Source organism: Neolamprologus multifasciatus, chromosome 18, assembly GCF_963576455.1.
Source record: "Neolamprologus multifasciatus chromosome 18, fNeoMul1.2, whole genome shotgun sequence".
In the NCBI taxonomy this organism is placed as follows: Eukaryota; Metazoa; Chordata; class Actinopteri; order Cichliformes; family Cichlidae; genus Neolamprologus; species Neolamprologus multifasciatus.
This window is the reverse complement of record NC_140456.1, coordinates 32756446-32779559: the sequence shown is the minus strand read 5'-3', so window position 1 is coordinate 32779559 and position 23114 is coordinate 32756446. Positions and strand designations below refer to the sequence as shown.

General features: G+C 40.1%; 1 protein-coding gene across 10 annotated transcripts in view; it reads right to left on the bottom strand.

The window, feature by feature from the left end:
* Window positions 1-23114, bottom strand: part of astn1 (astrotactin 1) — a 587946-nt gene that overhangs the window by 385003 nt on the left and 179829 nt on the right. For 3 of the 10 annotated variants that reach the window (XM_085141198.1, XM_085141199.1, XM_085141201.1), the window contains exons 6-8: window positions 6852-7001; window positions 5129-5281; window positions 4-171 (exon numbers count right to left, since the gene is read on the bottom strand). In XM_085141198.1, the coding sequence (XP_084997324.1) occupies window positions 4-171; window positions 5129-5281; window positions 6852-7001 (471 nt within the window). The remainder of the gene's footprint in view (window positions 1-3; window positions 172-5128; window positions 5282-6851; window positions 7002-23114) is intronic. The other 7 variants (XM_085141205.1, XM_085141207.1, XM_085141200.1 and 4 more) reach the window with 5 other exon arrangements.

The following is a 23114-nucleotide window of genomic DNA, read 5'->3' as shown; positions in this document are numbered from 1 at the left end:
CACCTGTCTCAGGGTCACACTGATGCTCGCAGGGATCCAGGAGGCGTCGTCCACACAGCTCGTTCACCCACGGCCCGCTGGCATTCTGCTGATAGTACAACAAAATCTGGGCCGGGTTGAGCCAGTCTGAAGCGTCCAACTGGCTCCCCTGGAGCAAAATGAACCTTGACCCTGGGTAGGATAGAGGAAATGGAAGACACGGAAGAGAAGGGAACAGGAAAGAAATGTGAAATGGATAAGATGGTTGAAGAGAAGGACAAAGGTAATTGAAGGGTAACGAAAAGATGGCAGGAATGGAGACGGGGGGAGGGTGAAAAAGCAGGAACGAAAAACAGAACAGGACATAAAACAGCCTGACTTTGAACGAAATTTTCAAAGCAAATTATCATATTTATCATGTTTTTTACCACTTATTTCTTTATGTTTTCTATCATTTCTAAAACCATTTAACAACAACAACAAAAAGACAAGGTTATAGCACATATTGGACCTTAAAAGTGAAATATCTTCAGCTAAATATGATGACAGCAAGCACCACATTTTAGTGAGGCAGTTTCTACGAGAGTAAACAAATTAGGAAACCTTCAAAATGAATTTTTTGAAAAGAAAATGTGATTAAAAAATACCAGATTTAAAATGAAGTGGATCTGGAAAAAACATGAAAGCTTTATAAGACATTACTTTTTATTTTTAGTATAAGAGCCACAGTGCAAACATGAAAGCTGCAAAACTGAAAAGCAAAACTTGTAAACACTCAAAGATTTAAACAGAGGAATATCCTTAATCATACAAATAACATGTGTGAGGCATGATCAGCTGGATTTCCAAATGTACCTTGACTAGGTTCTTGGCTGATTGAACCACTTAACTATAACTGGGTGGGTAGTGTGGGATTATAATGTTACCTTATGCCATGTTATACCCCTAATTAAAGATTGTGAATTATTATGTAGTTTTAGTAAAAAAACCATTTGATTCTTGCTGTTTTTATTGTTTTTTTCTATTATTACTGTGGAGAAAATAGAAGCAGTGAGGGCAGAACTGGCATCATCACCAAAACAACACATTCTGAAATGTTTAAAGATCTTTGCTACTTCAAATCGCATAAAGGTGACTGTTGCTGTGGTTTAATGCCATAAAAAATGATATGATATGTGCTTACAAACTGTATAAAGTAAATGCTGACACAATACAGCATTTACAGTGGATTATATTATGTCAGTGAAAGCCAAATTGAAACAAAAAGTCTACATTTTCTCCCAGAAAATCGTTTTTTTAACCAAGGTCTCAGGGTTTTTGTAAAACGATTGTTATAGCTGTCAAATTCATAACATTTAACATAACTCGGTGCTGTGCATCTCATCTCTTTCACTTACATTGTTCAGTGTTTGGCCCTTCTTTTATTTTAACAAAGTATGACTGTCTGTGAAACAAATGTTCCCCGACCGTGAGAAGTCCTCCTCTTTCTCCTCTTTCTTATTAGTGGTTGTTATGACACAAACAAAGCATCAGCTCAACACTTTCTCTGTAATAATAAATGCATAATAATGATTATTGGCACGACTATGGGCCGACACGTAATTCTGAAAAGGTTAAAGATGAGCGAGTACAGCTATAAATGAGTTACAGTCGCGTTGTTTGTTTTCTATGTAAATTTCAAAGTTTGTGCATCTGATCAGTGGAGGTAAAACTGTTGAGCGCTGGGCTAACAGTCTGCTGCCATAATGCAGGATAATGAGGCGAGGACTGCCTGTGTTACTGCTGCTGTTTAATTTCAAACCTTTCTACTTATGCTTTAATTACCTTGTGGTTGAAAGCTGCAGCGCACAACTTTCCTCTTAAAAGGTATAATCAATTAGTTCCATTGAATACACTTAAAGACTGAGGTCTCCGGGGGTTTACAGCTCAAATGCTGTAAACTAAAGGGAGCTCGTATGCAAAATGTTTTCTACTGAGTTTGTGGCTGCCTGGGAAAACAAAAGCTCTCTTCCATGTTCCAGGACACCTGACACAGGCGGTGTCTCTGGAACACTTGGTTCTGAGAGTTATCCGCTGTGTGATCTCCGTAAATTAGCAACAGCGCTCACTGACCAAAGCACTGTCCATTTGCAAACACGGGATGCACTGGGCATTTGCTAACCCAAGCATATTTAATGACTTGTTGGCAGGCTCTGTGTGCCCTAGTTAGCGCCGTCCTCTTTGATGATTCCCTTAGAACTAGAGCACACACTGCAAATGGCTGGACTCATCCTGTTAGCTTAATTGTGGAGAGTCATAAAGCTGCCTGGAAAAACTTTGAAGACACCAGCAGAGTTTCTGTTTTTATGACACTTTTTATGTTCTGTTTGAGTTTTCTGGCAACTATGTATGCACTTTTGAAAGATGAAATGGATTTCTGTGTAAAACATAAATGCTTTATATATGGTCTGATATACAATGAAGAATTCATTTATCAAAATAAGAAACTGTGGCCATCTTAATTGAGACATTCATCACATCGTGATGTTTGACTCTCACAGGGAGCCACGTAGGCCTGAACGGACGAGACCAGAATTATTAGCGTGAGCGCCAGACTTAAGAGCAGAATGAATCGCCTGTGTGCAGCTCTTTGGTTATGTTTTAAATAGAGCAGTTATGTTGCTACTTTGTGCATCACAAGTACAAAGAAAGATGGTGCTGGATTGCCATCCTCCAAAACCTTGGAATTTCTATATAAAAAAAATATTATAGAACTCTTAAATACCAGGCGCATTAGCTCTGGTGCACTATGGTAGCATGTTTAAAGGATGGCACACTTAACATTACATTAAAATTTCACTCATTTGTGCCTATGTGCACTTTCAGAGCAGTTGTGTTGTTACTTTGTGCAAGTACATCACAAGAAAGATGGTGCTGGATTGCCATCCTCCAAAACCTTGGAACCTTGGAAACCTTTCTATATAAAAAAAAATATTATAGAACTCTTAAATACCAGGCGCATTAGCTCTGGTGCACTATGGTAGCATGTTTAAAGGCTAGCACACTTAACATTACATTAAAATTTCACTCATTTGTGCCTATGTGCACTTTCATTGCTAGAATGGAAATAGACTCTTGGTCTACTACTTGGTACTTTGTGCTTAACTTTTTGGATGTTTGCCTTCAAATTTCCCGAGGTTGACTCAAATGCCCAGGATCTGATGGATAAAATACTTTGTGCATCACAAGTACAAAAAAAGATGGTGCTGGATTGCCATCCTCCAAAACCTTGGAACCTTGGAAACCTTTCTATATAAAAAAAATATATTATAGAACTCTTAAATACCAGGTGCATTAGCTCTGGTGCACTATGGTAGCATGTTTAAAGGCTAGCACACTTGATGAGAGATGAGATGAGATAGCCTTTATTTGTCAGTTGCAGGTCTTTTGCCCACAACCGAGATGACAGACCTTGCCGACCGTACGTACAATACACAAACATCACATTGGGGAGACGGGTCAGGCTAGGTAGCGAGGAAAAAAACATCGAAATGTGTAACACAGAAGGATAATAAAGGAACGCACAGATATCAACACACCGTAGCACAATAAACACAGACAAGCAACATGGGAAAGCGTTCCAGTGTGTATCTGATGTGGGACCGCTGCAATCTTTCGACTGTGCCTCCAACTGACCCGATGTCCACATCAGAGGGGAGGTAAGCGTTGGAGGTGGCGTTGGATCCGGGGTAGGGAGGGTGATGCGTCGCTGAGTGCTTATCAGTATCAGTATATGTATGTGTGTGCATTAACATTACATTAAAATTTCACTCATTTGTGCCTATGTGCACTTTCATTGCTAGAATAGACTCTTGGTCTACTACTTGGTGCTTTGTGCTTAACTTTTTGGATGTTTGCCTTCAAATTTCCCGAGGCTGACTCAAATGCCCAGGATCTGATGGATAAACATCTATAATGGCAGCATAATGGCAGCAGAGGCATGACCGGTAGCATGAATCCCCAGCCACTCCTCGGATGGGACTCTAGGCCACAGCATCGCTCCTTGAGATAGCTTCAGATGTAATTGGGAAACCTCTCACAGGAGGCACAGATGGTAAAAGTAAATCTATTTCCAGCAAATACAATCTGAGATGATAAACGTCAGCCACCTTTCTATTCCCGACTCTCTGAGTTAGTGATAGGAAGAAAAAGTTGGCCCTGTTCTTTGTCATGTATCTTGAAAAGCAGCAGATATTGTTATCCCGCGTAACTACACAAACATCTTCAGATGATTACTTTCCCAGACGTGAAAGGCAAGGAGAAAGGTGTGACTCTATATTTTGGTACTTTTCTTTCAATATTTGAAGTCAGACACATGCGCAGCTGTTGGCATTAATAGCTTCTTTCCCCAGTGGTAGAATCCAGATTTTCATCTGATTCACCGTGACATCAAATCAAGTCTGATGAGACTGTGGAGACATTTATGGAAACATTCTAAATCGATCCCAGTTTTGTAATTCAACAGGCGAATTCGCCATCTTTCATCTCTCCTTTCAAAGTTCCCTCCCTCGATGCCTCCTTGGAATTTTAATATCACTGGCAGGCCAGCGTGTACCACCGGAAAGCAGCAGCGTTTCAAATCAAATCAGACCTCTAGATGATAGATGAGCAAGCCTAGTCACAGTCTATAATATATCTGGACTGCCAGCTCACTTCAGTGACAGCTGAAAAATGCCAATGAGCCAACAGGAGCCAACACTTGGCTCCCGTGGTGCTATTTTTTTTTTTTTTTTTTTTGCAGGTACTACATTGAAATTCATTAGCGAGGTGGTTCAATATATCAGAAAGTACCAGGGGAAGCGCGATGGAGGTTTGGCTGTGGGTGGTCATTGCGACCTAGCAACCGCGTGCTCCGATTCTTTGAGGGCACATCTGTTGTGCGCTGCGACATGGGAAACCCAGGCAGAGGGTGGTCGACCTGGCATTTACCTTTGTCTTCGAGAGAGCAAAGCAAATCAGCAGCTCGACCACAAAGCACAGGCACTCGGTTAGCGAGATATAGTGGGCCGAACTCCCCGGAGAGCGACGAGGAAATGCAAGCTCAGCGCTCCCCGGGGATGTGCTTGGGAAAAGGCTGCATCCACATCGCGTGGCTGGTGTAAGGCCTTACCATCAGCGATGAGGTGCTCCGGAACATGTAAGATTACCCGGACTGAGAGGCTGCAGGAGAGGTGAGAGGAGTAAACCAGGCCAATCACGCAGCTGATGACACTGATCAGAGTCAGGGTGGTCTTATTGATGGGGCTCCGGGGGGAACCTGCTGCTAGAAAGAAACGAGAGAGGGAGGGGAGGGAGAAAAAAGAAAGAGTAGAGAACTGTGAAGCAGATACCACACTTTTCCCCAAGAACCCCTCCATCAATACATGCACACTATCACACAAACATGTACACAATGGCTACACAGGGAGTCATTTTACAGTTATTTTACAAACAAAGACAAAAACCCAACAACAATGGGCCTAAACCCACAACAAGGTCGTTAGGATCCAAACCCTCAAGCCTCAGGGAAGTTGACACAAGGCACAGAAATAAAGTTTACCTTCGAAGGGTTTTAACATCCACGCTGGAATGTGTGGAGGGAAAAAAGAGAGAGGTTGTTCTTCAAACCTTCCCTCTTTCCTCCACTCCCCCCCCCCCCCCCCCCCCCCGAAAGTGAGAACTCTCCCCTTATCTCTTTCGCTCCCCAGTGCAATGCAGAAAGTGTCAAAACTGACCCGCACCCACGCATACAGGCACGTACACACAGAAAAATATCACAGTGACCTTGAATGTAGTCACGCAGGCTTTGTTTAAAGTGCCTCGTTTTTCACTAGCTGAATAACTCCAGATCCCATTGTCACTTTTAAATTACTCTGGCAGAACTTTTTCATTCAAAAAAGGCCCGAGGCAATCCTTTAAACAAAAGCCAAAGTAGAAAGCTGACCTATCACAAATTGTTTAAAGCTAGTTTATTTAATCAAGTAACTTACCCAGAAACTGGATGCAGGGCAGAATTTCACCCCTTTGACTTCAGTTATTTTTCAGATTTTACAAAAACCTCTCTTCAGCGCACATTTCTACCTTCTACATAAAAGACTGGAGTGTCTCATTCTTCACATCCTTCTCTCAAAATTTTCTATACGTGAAAAACAACTTTTGTCATGCCACATGAATCATCCTGTGCATCTAAACAACATCTATTCTTAAAGCTCAGTCTAATTAAAGGTGTTGGCTATACTTCTGGAGGCTTCGCTGTGTTTGTGACACCTGTGCACATGACGGGGGAATAATTGGCTCGGAGGCATCGTAACAGCTTGTAACGCCTTCCGACAGCAGCTATTATTTTGAGGCCAGTGTCACATTTTTTACTTGAAAAAAAGAAATCTTCTCTGTCTCTTTTCCACACCCCATTACTGTACATCAAAGTTGCAAGGACATGGCATGCTGACATATAAGGCATGCTGCACCACTTCACTATGACAGCATTTGCAGAGGATCCTGCTTAGAAATAATATTTGTGTGGAATATTATTTCAAAATAAGATGTTCTTTGGATTGTAGATGCAACTAATGCCAAAATATTCTGCACTGAGGACCTCTGATCTCATCATCTTGTTTGATTTCCGTCAACAAGATTATATTCGGATGCACTGAGATCAGTTTCACATGCTCACAACCACTCTACACACACCTATGTATATACACAACTTCCCTAGGGAGTCAAAACGATGAGCACATACAACACCAGAGCCATCCGCTATATGCACTGTAAAGGTGACTTGTCATGCGTCGTGGCGATGGTAATACCATCAGACGGCGAGATTAACTGTCTGTAGGTGTATGAGTCCTCCTTACCCCCTGAGCCCCACGCGCTGTTGGCATTACCATTTCTCATACCTCGACTCCGGCGGCGACTGCGGTTTGGGTCGGTGTAAAAGGCCAGCTGAGGCTCGCTGTCTGCCTCCGTCCCAGAGTCCCCGTCTGGGTTCAAGAATGTTGAACCCGCTGTTGGATTCACACAAAAAATACAAAAGAGTTCTGGACCAGTGGTGGGGAATTTGTCCTCAAGTTAGCTTCACAGAGACGGCAGGAAAAAGCCAAAACTCACGATCAACCCACTGCTGGATTTAAAAAAGGAAAATCTTCTTCTATCATCTACTGATGTGTCGGCTCATTTGTAATAAAAGTCAAGCTGCAACTTTGAGCATTGTGTTTTCCAGTTTTTCTTTAATATACTGTGTTTAGTTTTTATTTGACACATTTTGAATTAGCGACATCCATGAAACAGCACATTAAAAAGATAAAATACTGATGTCACCTGTGTTAAACAATCAGAAGTGCATGTTTGAGTTTGAGACTACTGACTATTGTTTTAGCCTTTACTTTCATTTTTACTGTTGTGCAGTTTGATATTATTGGTGCTTGTCAGATATTAAGATTTAAAAAGTAAAATTTCTAAAATCAGGTAAAACTAACTTCAGATGAACAACAACACACATCACTATTTATTTAACACGGATTAAGCCAAAATGTAGAAGCAGCATATGTGCAAATTTAAGGGTAACTAGCTGCAAATCAAATGAACTGGATGACCTGATCAGTGAGCATGAGCACCTCCATAAATGCAACATGACAGTTTTGGCCAGTTTGCAGGTATCGTACAGAAGCAACTGTTAACGGCCATAAATCTGGAAAACTGTCTTATCCTGTCTTCCCTCTCTCACCCCAACCGATCACAGCAGATGGCCCCGCCCCTCCCTGAGCCTGGTTCTGCTGGAGGTTTCTTCCTGTTAAAAGGGAGTTTTTCCTTCCCACTGTCACCAAAGTGCTTGCTCATAGGGGGTCATATGATTGTTGGGTTTTTCTCTGTATCTATGAAGCGCCTTGAGGCGACTTTTGTTGTGATTTGGAGCTATATAAATAAAATTGAATTGAATTGAATTGAATTGGAAAATCTGGTTGTGAGGCCATTTTTAAACAATTTGAAGTCATTCTACTGTGGAAAACATAATGTGGTCATTATGTACCTTATTGGTGTATCCATGATACACAAGGCTGGTTGTGTTCATGTTTTTTCCAAGGAATTATCAGGAATACATAAAAACATTGCGCAAAACTTCAGCGCTTTGCCTTTTTGTGTGATTTTAAGATAGCACAACACTACAATTAAGACCCTTGGAGATGTTTTAGAGAGAACTATACGAGGAGGAACCAGTCACTTGGAAGTAATAACAGCAAACTAAAATGCTTTTAGTAGAAACCAGTGAATTTGTATCACACTGTTATAATGCTAAACTTTGGTTAGCTTGACAAGATCAAATTAAGACCACTTATCAACTAGAAGCAAAAAAAAAAATGCTGTTTTTTTTGCTAAGGACTGCGATTTAGTGGGTCCTCCTAAGCACTACTGTCCATGGGTTTTATGGTGTGTACTTAGTATAATGTAAAATGCCAGGACTGCTCTGCATCAAAAGAGAAAGAAACTGGATGCACAAGCTTGTGATTTTCTTTTTCTGACTTTGACTTTACAAAAACACAAAGCACATTTATTTACACCATCAGATACAAAGATGTACTACAAACCCTTCACAGCGCCCTGTTTTACTGTCTATATACACTCAATATATACTCATTTAATAAAAGTGAAGATGGCAACACTTGTAAATATCTAAAGGTGAGCTATTGTGCTCACTTCCAGCATCATTATTTTACTCTTGTATTCTGCAGTAGCTGGGAATGATTCACAAATCAATAATCTGCTTCTTAACTCAGATAAAACTGAGGTCATTGTACTCGGCGCTGAAAAGCTTAGAAATATGGTATCTAACCAGATTCTTACTCTGGATGGCATTACCTTGGCCTCCAGTAACACTGTGAGGAACCTTGGAGTCATTTTTGACCAGGATATGTCCTTCAACGCACATATTAAACAAATATGTAAGACTGCGTTCTTCCATTTGCGCAACATCTCTAAAATTAGAAATATCCTGTCTCAGAGTGACGCTGAAAAACTAGTTCATGCATTTATTACTTCCAGGCTAGACTACTGCAATTCATTATTATCAGGATGTCCAAAAAACTCACTGAAAAGCCTTCAGTTAATCCAAAATGCTGCAGCAAGAGTACTGACAGGGACTAGAAGGAGAGAGCATATTTCTCCTGTTTTGGCTTCCCTTCATTGGCTTCCTGTTAAATCCAGAATTGAATTCAAAATCCTGCTCCTCACATACAAGGTCTTAAATAATCAGGCCCCATCTTATCTTAATGACCTTGTAGTACCATATCACCCTATTAGAGCACTTCGCTCTCGCTCTGCAGGCCTACTTGTTGTTCCTAGAGTATTTAAAAGTAGAATGGGAGGGAGAGCCTTCAGTTTTCAGGCCCCTCTTCTGTGGAACCAGCTTCCAGTTTGGATTCAGGAGACAGACACTATCTCTACTTTTAAGATTAGGCTTAAAACCTTCCTTTTTGCTAAAGCATATAGTTAGGGCTGGACCAGGTGACCCTGAATCCTCCCTTAGTTATGCTGCAATAGATGTAGGCTGCCGGGGGATTCCCATGATGCATTGAGTTTTTCCTTTCCAGTCACCTTTCTCACTCACTATGTATTAACAGACCTCTCTGTATTGAATCGTATCTGTTATTAATCTCTGTCTCTCTTCCACAGCATGTCTTTATCCTGTCTTCCTTCTCTCACCCCAACCGGTCGCAGCAGATGGCCGCCCCTCCCTGAGCCTGGTTCTGCCGGAGGTTTCTTCCTGTTAAAAGGGAGTTTTTCCTTCCCACTGTCGCCAAAGTGCTTGCTCATAGGGGGTCATATGATTGTTGGGCTTTTCTCTGTATCTATGAAGCGCCTTGAGGCGACATTTGTTGTGATTTGGCGCTATATAAATAAAATTGAATTGAATTGAATTGAATAATCCTTAGTTATTTTATCCTGGGACTTTGGTGTTGTCTTTTACTTCTTCTCCCTGTACGGGCATAATCGCTTCAGGCTAACTTTATACTCGCTGTCCTGGTAAAGAAATGGTTTACCAGTAAATTAGTGGGTCTCCAGTGCTTACAAGGTGAGCTGTGTGACTTGGCATCACATTTATAACGTCATACGCAGCCAAAAGAAGGAGAAAATGTGTGAAACAAACATCTCACTTAAAGCAGGACGTGAAAATAAATGTGTCTAAAGATGATGTAAAAAAGCCACATAAATAAGATATTATGTGTTGACTCGAGGCTGAGAGCTGAACTGTGTGACACTGTTTCCAAGTTCATTAATTTCAAAGTACACATGAAGCAACAATGAGGCAGCAAGTAATATGAAAAACACTAAAAAAATACATGAAAACACACAACATATACTTTAGCTAGACAATCTCTACATATTTTTCCTACACTGAGGAAGACTTTGTCTCTACAAAGAGGAAGAGTGCAAAGTAAATGTGCAATAAAAAGAAGAATGTTCGGCTTTATCTGGGAGGATAATCCTTCTCATAACATGCAGTCATTAAAAACATTACCCCGATTACACTGTTATTAAAGCTAATGCTCTTAAGTATGAGGGTTGATTATACAGTAGGTGCAACACTTAAAAATAAACAAACTCTTCTCACACCACAATATACCCACAGTGCATTTCAGCTGAGTGAGGCATTAGCTATATTTAGGGGGCATGTATTGAAGCTTGTCTTACAAGTGTTAGCGGATTGCGAATCAAAAAGTGAGGGAGAAAATCCATCAAAGCAGCAAAGATTTGCTGCCTCAGCGGGACGTGTGAGAATCGAAATAAAATTCATGCTAACGTTGCTCTGTGACAAGAGCTTTAAAAATCCCCAACCAAGAGGCGGTGTTTGATTAAACTGGAGACGATCCCTCAGAAACAATGGGCCAATGCACAACACAGTTGGCAGCGATGTCAATGTGGCGAACGCAGAAGCACTTTTTCATGACGGCGGCTTCGTCAGCTTTTCATATTTTTGGTTTTTTTTTTAACAATGCGCGCAAGATGTGAATGTGCAGCGTAAATATTATTGGCAGCCATGACTATCTGACAGCACAGATGTTGGCGTTTCTTACTTCAGCCTTTTTTAGATGACACCATTGTTTCTGCAGTGTTTTCCACGACTGATTTAATAATGAGGAATATTCGCTGCACACTTTCCCCCCCAGATATGTCTGCTGGCTGGAAACAGAGTCCTCTGGAACATTATTCAGTGTGCGCAACTAAAACTCTGTGAAGACAAATTAAATCTCTATGCCCTAAAGTAGGAAGAAGGAGGTGGAAAAACATCAAATACACAGGCATGCTTGAAATACAAGTTTCACCAAAAAATATTAATAAGATTGAAATTTAAAATAACAAAAGCAATCTTCTGTGTTTTTATCATGCATGTTTATTGGCTGCAACATCCTCCCAGACAGTCTTGGCAACAATGTTTGCACTACAGCTGGGGGATGAATTTAACTACATAACAAGAATCCTCCATAATTCATATTAAAAGCATCACTGCTGCTTTATTCATGTGGATATGTACATGCACTCATTTAAATGAATTATCTCATAGGTTGCTGCAAAGAGGGAACACATCAGAGCTTCAGCACTGTCACCATGGGTGGACTTTAACTGTTACTGGCCAGTTTGAGCAGCATATTTTTAGATGTAAGAGCAAATTTACATTTAAATTAATATTAAAGACAACACAAAGGAAGTTGAAGATTTGAGTAAATGTATGTGCTTAAGCCAAAGTCAAATAGAGGCCTTTTGCTGAGGACTGATGTCGCCGTGGCTGGATGAGAATAAACGTGGAGATTGACAGCAGCAAAAATGAAACAAAGAAGATCACCTTACTGTTACAGCAGAACAAAGGCTAATCATATTTGACAGTAGTGGCTGCTATCTCTGGGTCAATATTGAACCATTAATTTATATATCCAGCAGAATACCAGTCACCTGACTTTGCAGTGCATGCGGGAAACTTTACATTGCTGTGAAGAAAAAAAAGCTTGCCTACACAATTCCTAGTGTCTTAAATAAAATAAAAATGTAATAGCACTTAATTCTCAGTTTGGTTCCTGTTCATATTTTGCTGTTCTCTTCCCCCTGTCTCTAGTGTTTCATGTTTCCCTCCATGTGTTTGCTTCTTCCATATTTTTGTCTCTTTTTTGTACTAGTTTTTGTCTTTTCTCACCTTTATTACTGTCTGCTCTGCTTTAATTGTATTCACCTGTTCATGTTAGCTTGCTCTGTTATGTTTGTATTTCTTTCTTTTCTCTCTTTATCCCATGTGTCATTTTGTTGTAGGGCTGCTCGATTATGGCAAAAATGATAATCACGATTATTTTCACTGAAATTGAGATCTCGATTATTTGACGATATTTATTTAACAATAACAATGTGTTGAATAATGACTTTAAAAAATAATATAAAATAGTGCAAATACTGATAACAGTGCAAATGTTTGCAATATAAGAAATAAATGAAAAATGTAAACATCTATGTTTAGTGAACTTTGCAGTGTTGCTCTGTGGTGCAAAGTTTACACACTGTGTCTACTTGATCCACGTCTGACTCAGAACCCATAATGTTTCCACACCACTGAAGTTTTTTACCTCTTTTCAACCAACAGCAGTCACTCTCCTCTCCAAATAACTTCTGCTTAGCTTTCCGAGCTTCCCTCGGGTCCTCTTAATCAGCGGTCCCCAACCCCCGGGCCTCGGACCGGTACCGGTCCGTGAGTCGTTTGGTACCGGGCCGCGAGAGTTGAAGCTCAGGTGTGAAATGTATAGTTTTCAGGGTTTTTATCGGTTTTCAGCGTTATTTTGTTATCGTTTTTATCGTTTACTCGGTTTTCCTGGGTCTTTTCATGTGTGTTATCCGCGACACCTTAAAGGCCGGTCCATGAAAATATTGTCGGGCATAAACCGGTCCGTGGCGCAAAAAAGGTTGGGGACCGCTGCTCTTAATTGTTGTGACGCGTGTTCGAAATGCAGAGAGGTGCGCTCGATTTGCCACACGGAGCAGCGCGAGAGTAAAGCACGAGGGAGGGGCTAATAATCGGCTCAGTCATTTTTAATGATCGTTGAAAGCCCAGATCGTAATCGAGATTAAAATTCGATTAATTGAGCAGCCCTATTTTGTTGTGCCATGTGTTTTTACTTTCTGCTGTGCTTTGCTTTGTTTAGTGTGTGTGTGTGTGTGTGTGCACGCAAACGTGTATTTTTTTCTATTTGTGTGTTGACTTTTGATTTGGTGAAATTATATTGTTCAGTAAAGCTTGCTCTTAGTTTTGCATAACTGTCTTGACAGTGAATAATAGCAGCGATAGTACAGTCTTCCTCTTTGTAGAGAGAACGTACAGTAGCATTTTGACAGCGTATGCAGTAGTAGACAGCAGTGCCAATAGTGTAGTGGTTAACACGTTTGTCAGAATACATTTGGAGAATACAAAAAACCCGAGCAAAGACCAGGAGGAAATAAAACTCTGTGTTCCCAGTTGGTATTGTGAAACAGTCTGGGAGTTTCCTGTTTTACTTTGTAGGTTTGTGTCTCGTTATGCCCATTAGTTCCAGCTGTGTCCCCTCCTGTGTGCCATTTCCTGATTACCTGGTGTGTGTATTTATACTGCGTGTCTGCCTGTGATCCTCGTCTCGTCGTCTGCATTTCTCTGCATTATTTTGGTATGTCTCCGTGTCTCTCTGTTCCTCGCTTTGTGTCCTCTGTTCCTCGCTTTGTGTCTCTCTGTTCCTCGCTTTGTGTCTCTCTGTTCCTCGCTTTGTGTCCTCTGTTTGTGTTTGTTTCACCAGTTTAGGTTTATGTTTAGTTCTGCCCTCACCTTGGGTTTTTCACCTTAAATAAATCTCCATCTGCATCTTGGGTCCTCTTTCATTCCACCACACGACTGCTGCCCAGCCGTGACACTATATGCTGTGGCAATGAAAGAAAGACTCTTTGCAACCAGTTACAGTTGCCAGTTGCCTTATGTTGTTTTGCTTTGTTGCTCCTGTACTGAGAAAAGGTGTTTCAGAAAAAGCCATTTCTTTATATTTTGCTAGAAAAATGGGAAATAGGCAGAGTGAGTGACTGAGTACGGTTGTACAACTCTAACAAGCTTGACTATATGATAAGAATCATTAATCCATGACTGATAGTGTTCCATTGCGTGGCTTTCTATCCAGGTATGCTTTATCCCTAGACTCCAGTTTCAGTGTGTTTGGCATCACTGTCATCCTGATAAATGAAACCATTGCCACAAACTTTCCAGACGGTATTTCATGGAGAAATACTTTTCTGTTTTCATAATTCCATCAATTTGGACAGGCTAAAATGCACGACAGCACCTCCACTGTATTTTACAGATTGATACTTACGGTTACGGTAAATCTGTATTGACCTGCTCCGTACACATTGATGACTTGAACCACAAATTTGGATTTATCACTCAATAGGACCCGCTGACACTGATTTTCAGTGTGTAATTTGGTGTTCCCTAGACTTGACGGCCATTGTGACCACTTCCGAGGAAGCTTCAGTGACTTGTAGATGGGTCAACTGAAGGGCCAGATCCATCTCTCAGGTCCTGTGTCAGGTCTTTTCAGATACTGGTCATCTGCTGTATATTGTTTTTAGGCCCGGCACCTCTTTTCTGTTTAATTGTCCAGTTTCCTAATTTTGTTGGTGGAAAAAAATACTATTTTCTTCCCGTCAAACTGTGTTACCTTCGGCATTTTTCAAGATTCAGCTGAGGAAAGGGGAAAACATCATTTGCCTTTGTTGCCACTAGCAACAAAGACACAATTTAAAATAGTTTCTGTGTTGAATTGTCTGTTATGCATAGACACAAGTGGTTTATCTTGAGTTAGGTGCCTTTTTAATACCTGAATGATTCATGGATGCAGTTTTTTTGCAAAGACTAAAGTAAGTCTGAAAATGGAATCGAAATGAACAACAGCAAATGCACAATGAAGCCAAGGCAAACATGAGAAGTGGTCCCACATCCCAGACTGTGGGGTAATGAGGGTCACAATGACCAGATGTGTATTTCAAATTCTTTCTAAATGTAGATACAGCGCCTTGTTACATTCTGAATATCTAAAGTTAGGAAATGTGACTTTAATTTGGGTATAGTGTAAGTTACGGTCTAAGTCAGACAACAGTCTAAGATGAAGGAATTAACTGAGGCATAAATGTCAGGGAAACCATAACGGATCCTTAAAATTAGCAAGTATTGAGGAACTGTCACAACCAGGCAGAATCAATGACAGAAACTCAGAAAGATCATTAAGGAAAAGGGAACAGTTTGATAGAATAGATGTTAATCCTCGAAGGCATTAAGAAACACATTTATGTAGTGATTTTTTGCTGTTGCTGGGTTACAGTGATCGTGTCTATTATTGCTGTTTGTAGAATGCTCCATATTCCTTCAGTGCAATTTTAGTGAATTCATGTAATGTATTAATTATTTGATTAACTGGGATTTAATGCATAATTTAATTAAGAAATATTAAAATATAAAGAGGGGAAAAAGTGTCCCGAGACACTGCTAAATAGCCCACAGTGTCAAGACTCCCAAAACACTTACTGTCTACATATGTAAACATTAGAACTAGCTAGGTATAATTTTCAGCCCATTCAATAGGGAACAGCTTCTAACTTGGGCACACACAACAGATTTTATATTTATAAGGTTTTTATAAAGTGAGCAAACTCCCGTCACATCAACCTTACTAGACCATAATTTACAGTATTACAAAAAGGTTTGAATCTTCAGGTTTACAAAAACTACAAATGGAGCCTTTGAGTTACTCTCTGAACACCTGAGTAGTGCACAGCTGTCAAGGACTGCTTCAGGTTTCAGAGAGAAAAGAACATAAAAGAAGTGCTGGCTAGAATGTAATAGTTCTACACTAGAGATAACTTAAAGTAGTTCAAAGTGCAACAGCATGTCTCTCTGTGAAGACGATCGAAGGCAGTTAGGAGAAAATGTACCTTACAGCGTTTGCTAGCAGTTCATGCTGACTGACCAATGGCATAGAGCTAGAAGTGACTAAAAGAAAAGGATCAGAGGGTTGCAGGAAAAACATGTGACATAAAATCATGGCCCAATGAAACTTGCTGAATGTAAAGAATGAGATTTCCATACTGGATTGGTTTGGGCCCAGGTTAACTATGACCAGCACCCTATGGTCAAAGGTCAACAGGGTGGAAACTGTGCAACTGTTGGCTGGAGACAATGAAAAAAAAGGGGGAAAGGCGTGTTAGGAGCAGTGTTGGTCAAGTTACTTGAAAAAAGTAATCAGTAACTAATTACTGATTACTTCCCCAAAAAAGTAATCCCGTTACTTTACTGATTACTTATTTTCAAGAGTAATTAATTACTTAGTTACTTAGTTACTTTTTAAAAACACGATTTACAACCTGAATAGGTGATAAAGTGATAGATCTTTCAGCCCAATTCTACTTTTTCTGCATAATCCATCATACAAAATGTAATCAAATGGAAAAGTCTCTTTTTAAAACTTGTTTTATTCGTTTTAATCTTTTAACTTTATGCATCAAGCAAAAATTTAATTAAATGCAACATTCACTGACTGGAAGAAATTAGTTTAACATTTAAACCTATTTTCTGCACATTCCAGCACATAAAATAATTTTTTTTTGTGTGTTTACACTCACTCTTTCAAATAGATGCAAGTAAAACACAGCAGAAAATAAATAAAGTCAAAGACTAGCGGTCCTGTTGCTCTATTTTCACCTGTAAAGCAGGAGTGGGGTAGGCGGAGGTTTACCCTGGTGCAGGTGTGCAGCGGTCAGTGGAAGAATCCGCGTGTTTCTCTGTGGGTTTCCCATTACGTCGTAGCTACTCGGTGCTTGCTCGGAAGTTTAGGGTTTTTTTCGCTGTAAAAAGAAGTTTTCTTCCCACGCACAACGGACACTAATATTTTTGTCACTTTTTATGGAATCAAACTCAAAGTAAGGTCAGTACTTCCACGCTTTAAACGCTGCACGCTCATACTCTCTCTGCACTCGATATATGATCCATTGTTGATCTGCACACAGCTGTTGTCACGAACGTCGCACTCGCTTACGTCACTGTCATGAGACATTCTCGCAAAAAAATCACGGTTTTAGTAACGCAGTAACGCAGCGTTCCTACGGGAAAGTAACAGTAATCTAATTACCGTTTTTGCAAAAGTAATCCCTTACTTTACTCGTTACTTGAAAAAAGTAATTGGATTACAGTAACGCGTTACTACCCATCTCTGGTTAGGAGTAAGCGAAAGAGAAGGAAAGGCAGGAGTTGGTGATGAGAGTAAGGACGTGTATATGCAGAGACTACAGCTGATAAAGGGAAAAAGCTAGCTGTGTGCAGAAGACTGGGTGGAACGCAAACAAGATCAGAAGCACTGGAGGTGGATTCAAACCATATATATGTGTGATATACACAGGAAGAGAATTTTAGTAGACGTATTCTTAAAGGAAGACTATGTGAATAGTATTGTACAGGTGAAGAGCGTCAGACAGGATCGTGAGTTTAAAGCTGGAAGTCGAAAGGGTGATGTTGAGTGTTGTCTGTGCATGTGTCCCACAGTTTGGATGCTAGTTAGAAGAGAAAGAAGAATGGATGAAGAGGTAGAGAGTGACATCAGGGAGAGGAGAGCAGTGATTGGATCAGACTTCAATGGACATGTAGCAGAAGGAAACAGAAGTCATAAGGAGATCTTGGATAGGTAAGAAGAAGACTGCAAGGTGGTGTCAGGGGAGAATGTAGCTAAGCAATATCAGGTGTCCAAGGTAGGAGCAAGGATTAAATGGTGGAAGCTGAAGATGGAAGAATGTTACATAGTTCAGGGAGGAGTTGAGGAAGATCTTGGGTGGTAGGAAAGAGTTAGCAGCTAACTAGGAAAGTATAGCTGAGAAGCTAAGAGAACTGCCAAGAGCCTGTTTGGTTCCTATAGACAGAGGAAAGAGGACAAAGACACTTGTTGGTGGAACGAGGAAGTACAGGAAAGAATTCAAAGGAAGAGGTTGGCAAAAATAAAGTAGGATAGTCAAGGAGATGAAGAAAATAGACAGGTATACATCAAAGAGAGAGGTGGCAACAGTAAAGGAAAAGGCCCTAAGTGAGTTGTATGTGAGGCTGGACACAAGAAAAGAACTTATATCAGTCTGCCAAGAAAATTGACTGCGTGGGAAATAAAGTTAAAGTGGTTAAGGATAAAGATGGAAATATACTAACAAGTGAAGATAGTTCTTTTAGAAGATGGAAGGAGTACTTGGAGTAGCTGATGAATGTGGAAAATGAGTCAGACAATGGATGGAGGAAAGTTAGTGAATTAGACTGTGCAGAGGATTAGTAAGGTTGAAGTGAGGGCAGCTACATGACAACGATGGGGGAGTGGAAAGGCGACGCGTCATAATGACCTCTTGAGATGTCTAAAAGAGTGGGCGGTGGATTTTTTTAACCAGATTGTTTAACTTAATGTTGCAGAGTGAGAGGAGGCCTGAGGAACGGAGACGAAGTGTACTGATGTAAAAGAATAAAGGAGCTGTGCAGAGCTGTTTTGTAGTCTAGTCAAAATGTTTGTGAAGGTTCTCACTCATCCAGGTCATCGTAGTCTAAGGAGCTTGGAAAGAAAAGCGTCTGGACTTCTTAGGTTGCTTGAAGACGTTTCACCTTTCATCCGAGAAGCTTCTTCAGTTCTAGGGTAAATGGACCGCAGATGGACTCAGCGGACTCTTTCAAGGATGCCAATGTTCACATTTTGGACAGAGAGGACAGATGGTTTGAAAGAGGAGTGAAAGAAGCATCTATGTCCACTGTGAGCGACCATCTTTGAACAGAGGCGGTGGCTTACGACACCAACTGTCTGCCATCTATAATCCAGTTTTGAGTTCCCTTCCCAGACACCTTAACGCCCACTCACATCCTGGGCCATCTGACCTCAGGAAATCACACGATAGGGTGGGGCTAGGTTTCACAATGAGCTCACCCGAAACCCTGGCTGATTGGGACCCACACCCAGTTTCACACCTTGGCTCTTGTGATTAGGTAGAGGATCATCAGGGGGTCCTTTTAGGATTTAAATCTGGGACTCTCCATTTGACCCTAGAACTGAAGAAGCTTCTCGGATGAGAGGTGAAACGTCTTCAAGCAATCTAAGAAGTCCAGACACTTTTCTTTCTAAGCTCCTTAGACTAGTCTAGTCAAAGTCCGGCCTGTAATCCAGGATAGACTGACCTTAAACAGGCAATTCATGCTTGAAAACTGTCTAATGTGGCTGAAGTAAAACAATTCTGGAAAGAAGAGTGAGCAAAAATTCCTCTGGCATGATGTGAAAGACTTATTGGCAGTTAGGACTTCTTGGAAAGAAGAATTGCTTGATTACAGTTCTTGGTGCACAACAGTTCTTAGCTTTAGGGGACAAAAATGACAAAATATTTTTTCACAGCACTGTACATTTGTTAAAAATATGCCACTTAAAATGTAACAGTGTGACTCACAGTGGAGAAAAAAAGCAACTCCTAAAGAAGACTCATCCTTGCACAGCAGGCAACTTTATATCTTAAAACTGAGCTGAAGGTGTAGTGCTTAACACTGCTACAAACACAAGTTAGACTCCTTTAAATGCTCACTGCAGGATGTTCACCCACAACCCAGCATGCACAGCAGATACAAGTATCTCTTATAAACCAAAATGATATCCAGTGCTAGAATCAGGCAGCTGAGAGAATAATGGCACCAGAATCTGCCCTGACAGAGGAAGTGGACATAAACAAGCATATCCAGACGATAATAATATCACTGCAACTGGAACAAGAGTGCTCATCTCAAGAATAGCTGCTATGAAAATAACTATTTGCAACAACAATACAACCTATACAACCTTTTACCAGTCCACATATAATTTGTTTTTCTGAAAAGAAGAAGCGAAATCATGATATTTGAACAAGATCTGCCCAAATGTAATATCCAGAGAATACTAAATCTTGCTTTCTGCTCTAGAAAGCCTTTTTTTTGTTAAATTACTTATTAAAAAATTAGGGCAATTATAGATGTGTGTTTTTAGTTACATGAAACCACTCCCAAAAAATACGACTCCAAATTAAAATGCCAAACCTTTCCAAAAGAAAAGCTAACAAGAAGCTAACCAAAAAGTTTACAGCTCCCAACATAGATGACTTATTTTATATATATATATATATATATATATATATATATAAAATGAATTCCTAACTATGATGCAGTGTTGCAAAAGCACTGTTCAGGAGAATGACAACTATATAAGGAAAAGAAGGATGTTGCAGGAGAGCAAATGCAGTGGATCCTATAATATATTAATAACAAGGGAGAAAAAAGTGATATTTGAAGGCATTGCAGTACCAAGGGACAGCTGCTAGCCTGTGGCTAACCCTCTGTACTTTTGTTATTGCCACAGTAACTTGGCAGGCAGTGTTAAAATAATAACTGGCAAACACACACTTACATCCGTACAATTAAAATGGCAAATTCTACGTTCAATTAGCACTTACAAATTTATAATGGAGTATAAATTGCATGCATTGAGAGTTTGCCTGTTATACCAAATAAACTGAATCTACAGAAATAGATTTATTTATGCATTTATGTATTTTGTGTAGCAGATTTGGTATAGTCTGTTCATCCTACCTCTGGTGGAACATTTGAGATTTTAAGACACTACTAAACATTTCAGCAGCAAAAACAATCAAACCTAAACCCCGCAAAACCTTTATATGAGATCCTAGTCCCCAAAGAGCATAGACTAATGATTTAGCAGCTGTTTCTGCCCCTTTGTTGTAATTTAGTGGTGGCAATTTGATAAGATTCTTCAGCACAGTATGTGACAAGATAGTTTTTGTTAACTAGTAACCAAACACAGCAAACAACAACAACAACAACAACAAAAATAAATAAATAAATGCCATTCGATTAGATGCTTGTGTCTGTAGAGCAGATCGTGCCAGGCCAAACAGCTTTCCTATCAAAGTGTTTGACTAAGTTATAGTTTCAATGCCACAATGATACCTCACTATTAATATCTGACATGTTATATGACAGGCTTTTAATTTAAGTCTCAAAATAACAATAATGAATGTCTCTATATATGTCATATATGTCTTTCAGTCTCCAGTGAAATATTTGGAATCCGGTCTTTAAGTCTGACGTCACTAGCCATATCTGGGCCCAAACTCCGCTGCAGGTCCCAAAGTCAAATGATCCCTGCAGCATTACTGAGAGTTAAAAACTGTCTAAATTCTTTCATCTGTAATAAGGCATCCATGAAAACAGAATTTATTATATTTAACGGAGTTAGAAGTTAGCAGGAAGTTAGCTCGCTAGCTCGCTAGCTTCCATCTAAATATAATACACCATGTACTGACTGAGGGATTTATGAAACAAATTCAAACGTACACCTCTGCTATCATTTCCAACATAACTGAAGACAGGAAAGTAAACAGCAGCGACGTTTGTAGGGTTACTGAGGTTGGGCTAGCTGGTATATAATGATATGCTACGTGATCGCTAGCGTGACAAAGCTATGTTAGCAAAATATAAACAGTAAAGCTGGAGGACGAACGCTAACGAACGGAGGACTTTTTTCCACTCAATAAAAGTTAACGTGAGGGTTCCTATTGCTTAGGGGCAAAAGCTGTAAACGGACCAAACTTCAGTCAGGAGAACAACTGAGATAATCCATCCACAATACGAGGTTAGTCATTAATATACTGCTGCATGGGCTGGGCTGAAGTTACATCGTAAGGGCTTAAAAACCGAGCTTTAAAATGATTAGCGGTAATAAAAACCGAGAGAAGCCGACAGTGATCACTGACTATTTTTAGGGGCTTGTTGAGATTAAATAGAAGAAGATACAAAGCATTAAAACATGTTAAAAACAGAACAGCCTTATTAAATGAAGACTACTTTGGGCCTGGAAGCAGGATTCAAGCCTACAAGCCTGGGAAAATCATTTTCTTTAGTATAATAACAGGATTCGCCTAGAACTAAATCCACCATTGTACAATCAACAGCTGGTCATCAAGGCTGATAACCCATATATGTATTCAGATGTAAACAAGAAGCACTCTGTAAGAATCAGGCTCATTAGCTTAGTAGCACTTTTCTAGTGTTTGAATGCAACAGCATCATTGTTATCATTAGCCCTATCAGTGCTTTCACTGTCAAATCAAATGGCCTAGACAGCTAGACTAAGTCAAGCAATGCCCTCCAATGAAAAGATACTGTCAAAATACTCATGTCTGTCATTATCCCCACGTTTGCCCTGTTATCCTGTGGGTAAGAGACAATGCTGAGGGCAAGCCTTGTTATGTATGCAGAAGTACAATAACTTTAATGAAACATTAACCTTATCCAACAATTTAGACAACATTAACTTAATTATGGTGTATGGTCCATCGCTAATTAGGAATAAATTATGCACCCACTCAGCAATAATAATCATGAAATACTGATGGGGGCCGCAGGCCTGGGCCCACTCCTTTCACTCACTCTGACATCCTTTTCTCCCATTTGGCAAATCTGGCACTTTTAGTTGCTGCAAAAGTAACTCTGGAGTCCATTAAATGTGCTGACATATGGAGTGAAGGGAGACACTGGGGCGTCTTCAGCAAAAATTGAAAGAGTCCTTACCTCACCTGCCTTGCACATGCACCGAAGTTATCCACTGAGGACAACAATAGCTCTGTCTGTGCATATTTTATGACAAAGATGAAAATAGTTGACTAGAAACACCAACAACAGCGACTCCAAACTGCATGAAGCACATCTAATTGCCTGCTTAGACAGCCTCATTCCTATGCAGCTGGCTTTGGAGAATACTAATCTCTACCTGGAAGCACTAAAATGTTAAAATTGTGTATGTGTGTGTTTTGAGTGTATTAGGAAGCAGCAAATCCTTCTATTTCTTTACTAAGCTGATATTACCAATGCTGATACAACAAATATAATGTACGCAAATGGATTTTTCATGTCTTTACTTCATGCTTGCATATTCTTTTAGCTTTGCAACTAAATTGATCAGAATTAGTCCTTTCTTTTCTTTGTAGGAGCATTAAGTTCTGGTGTCAGTAGACAGGCTGACTCTGAA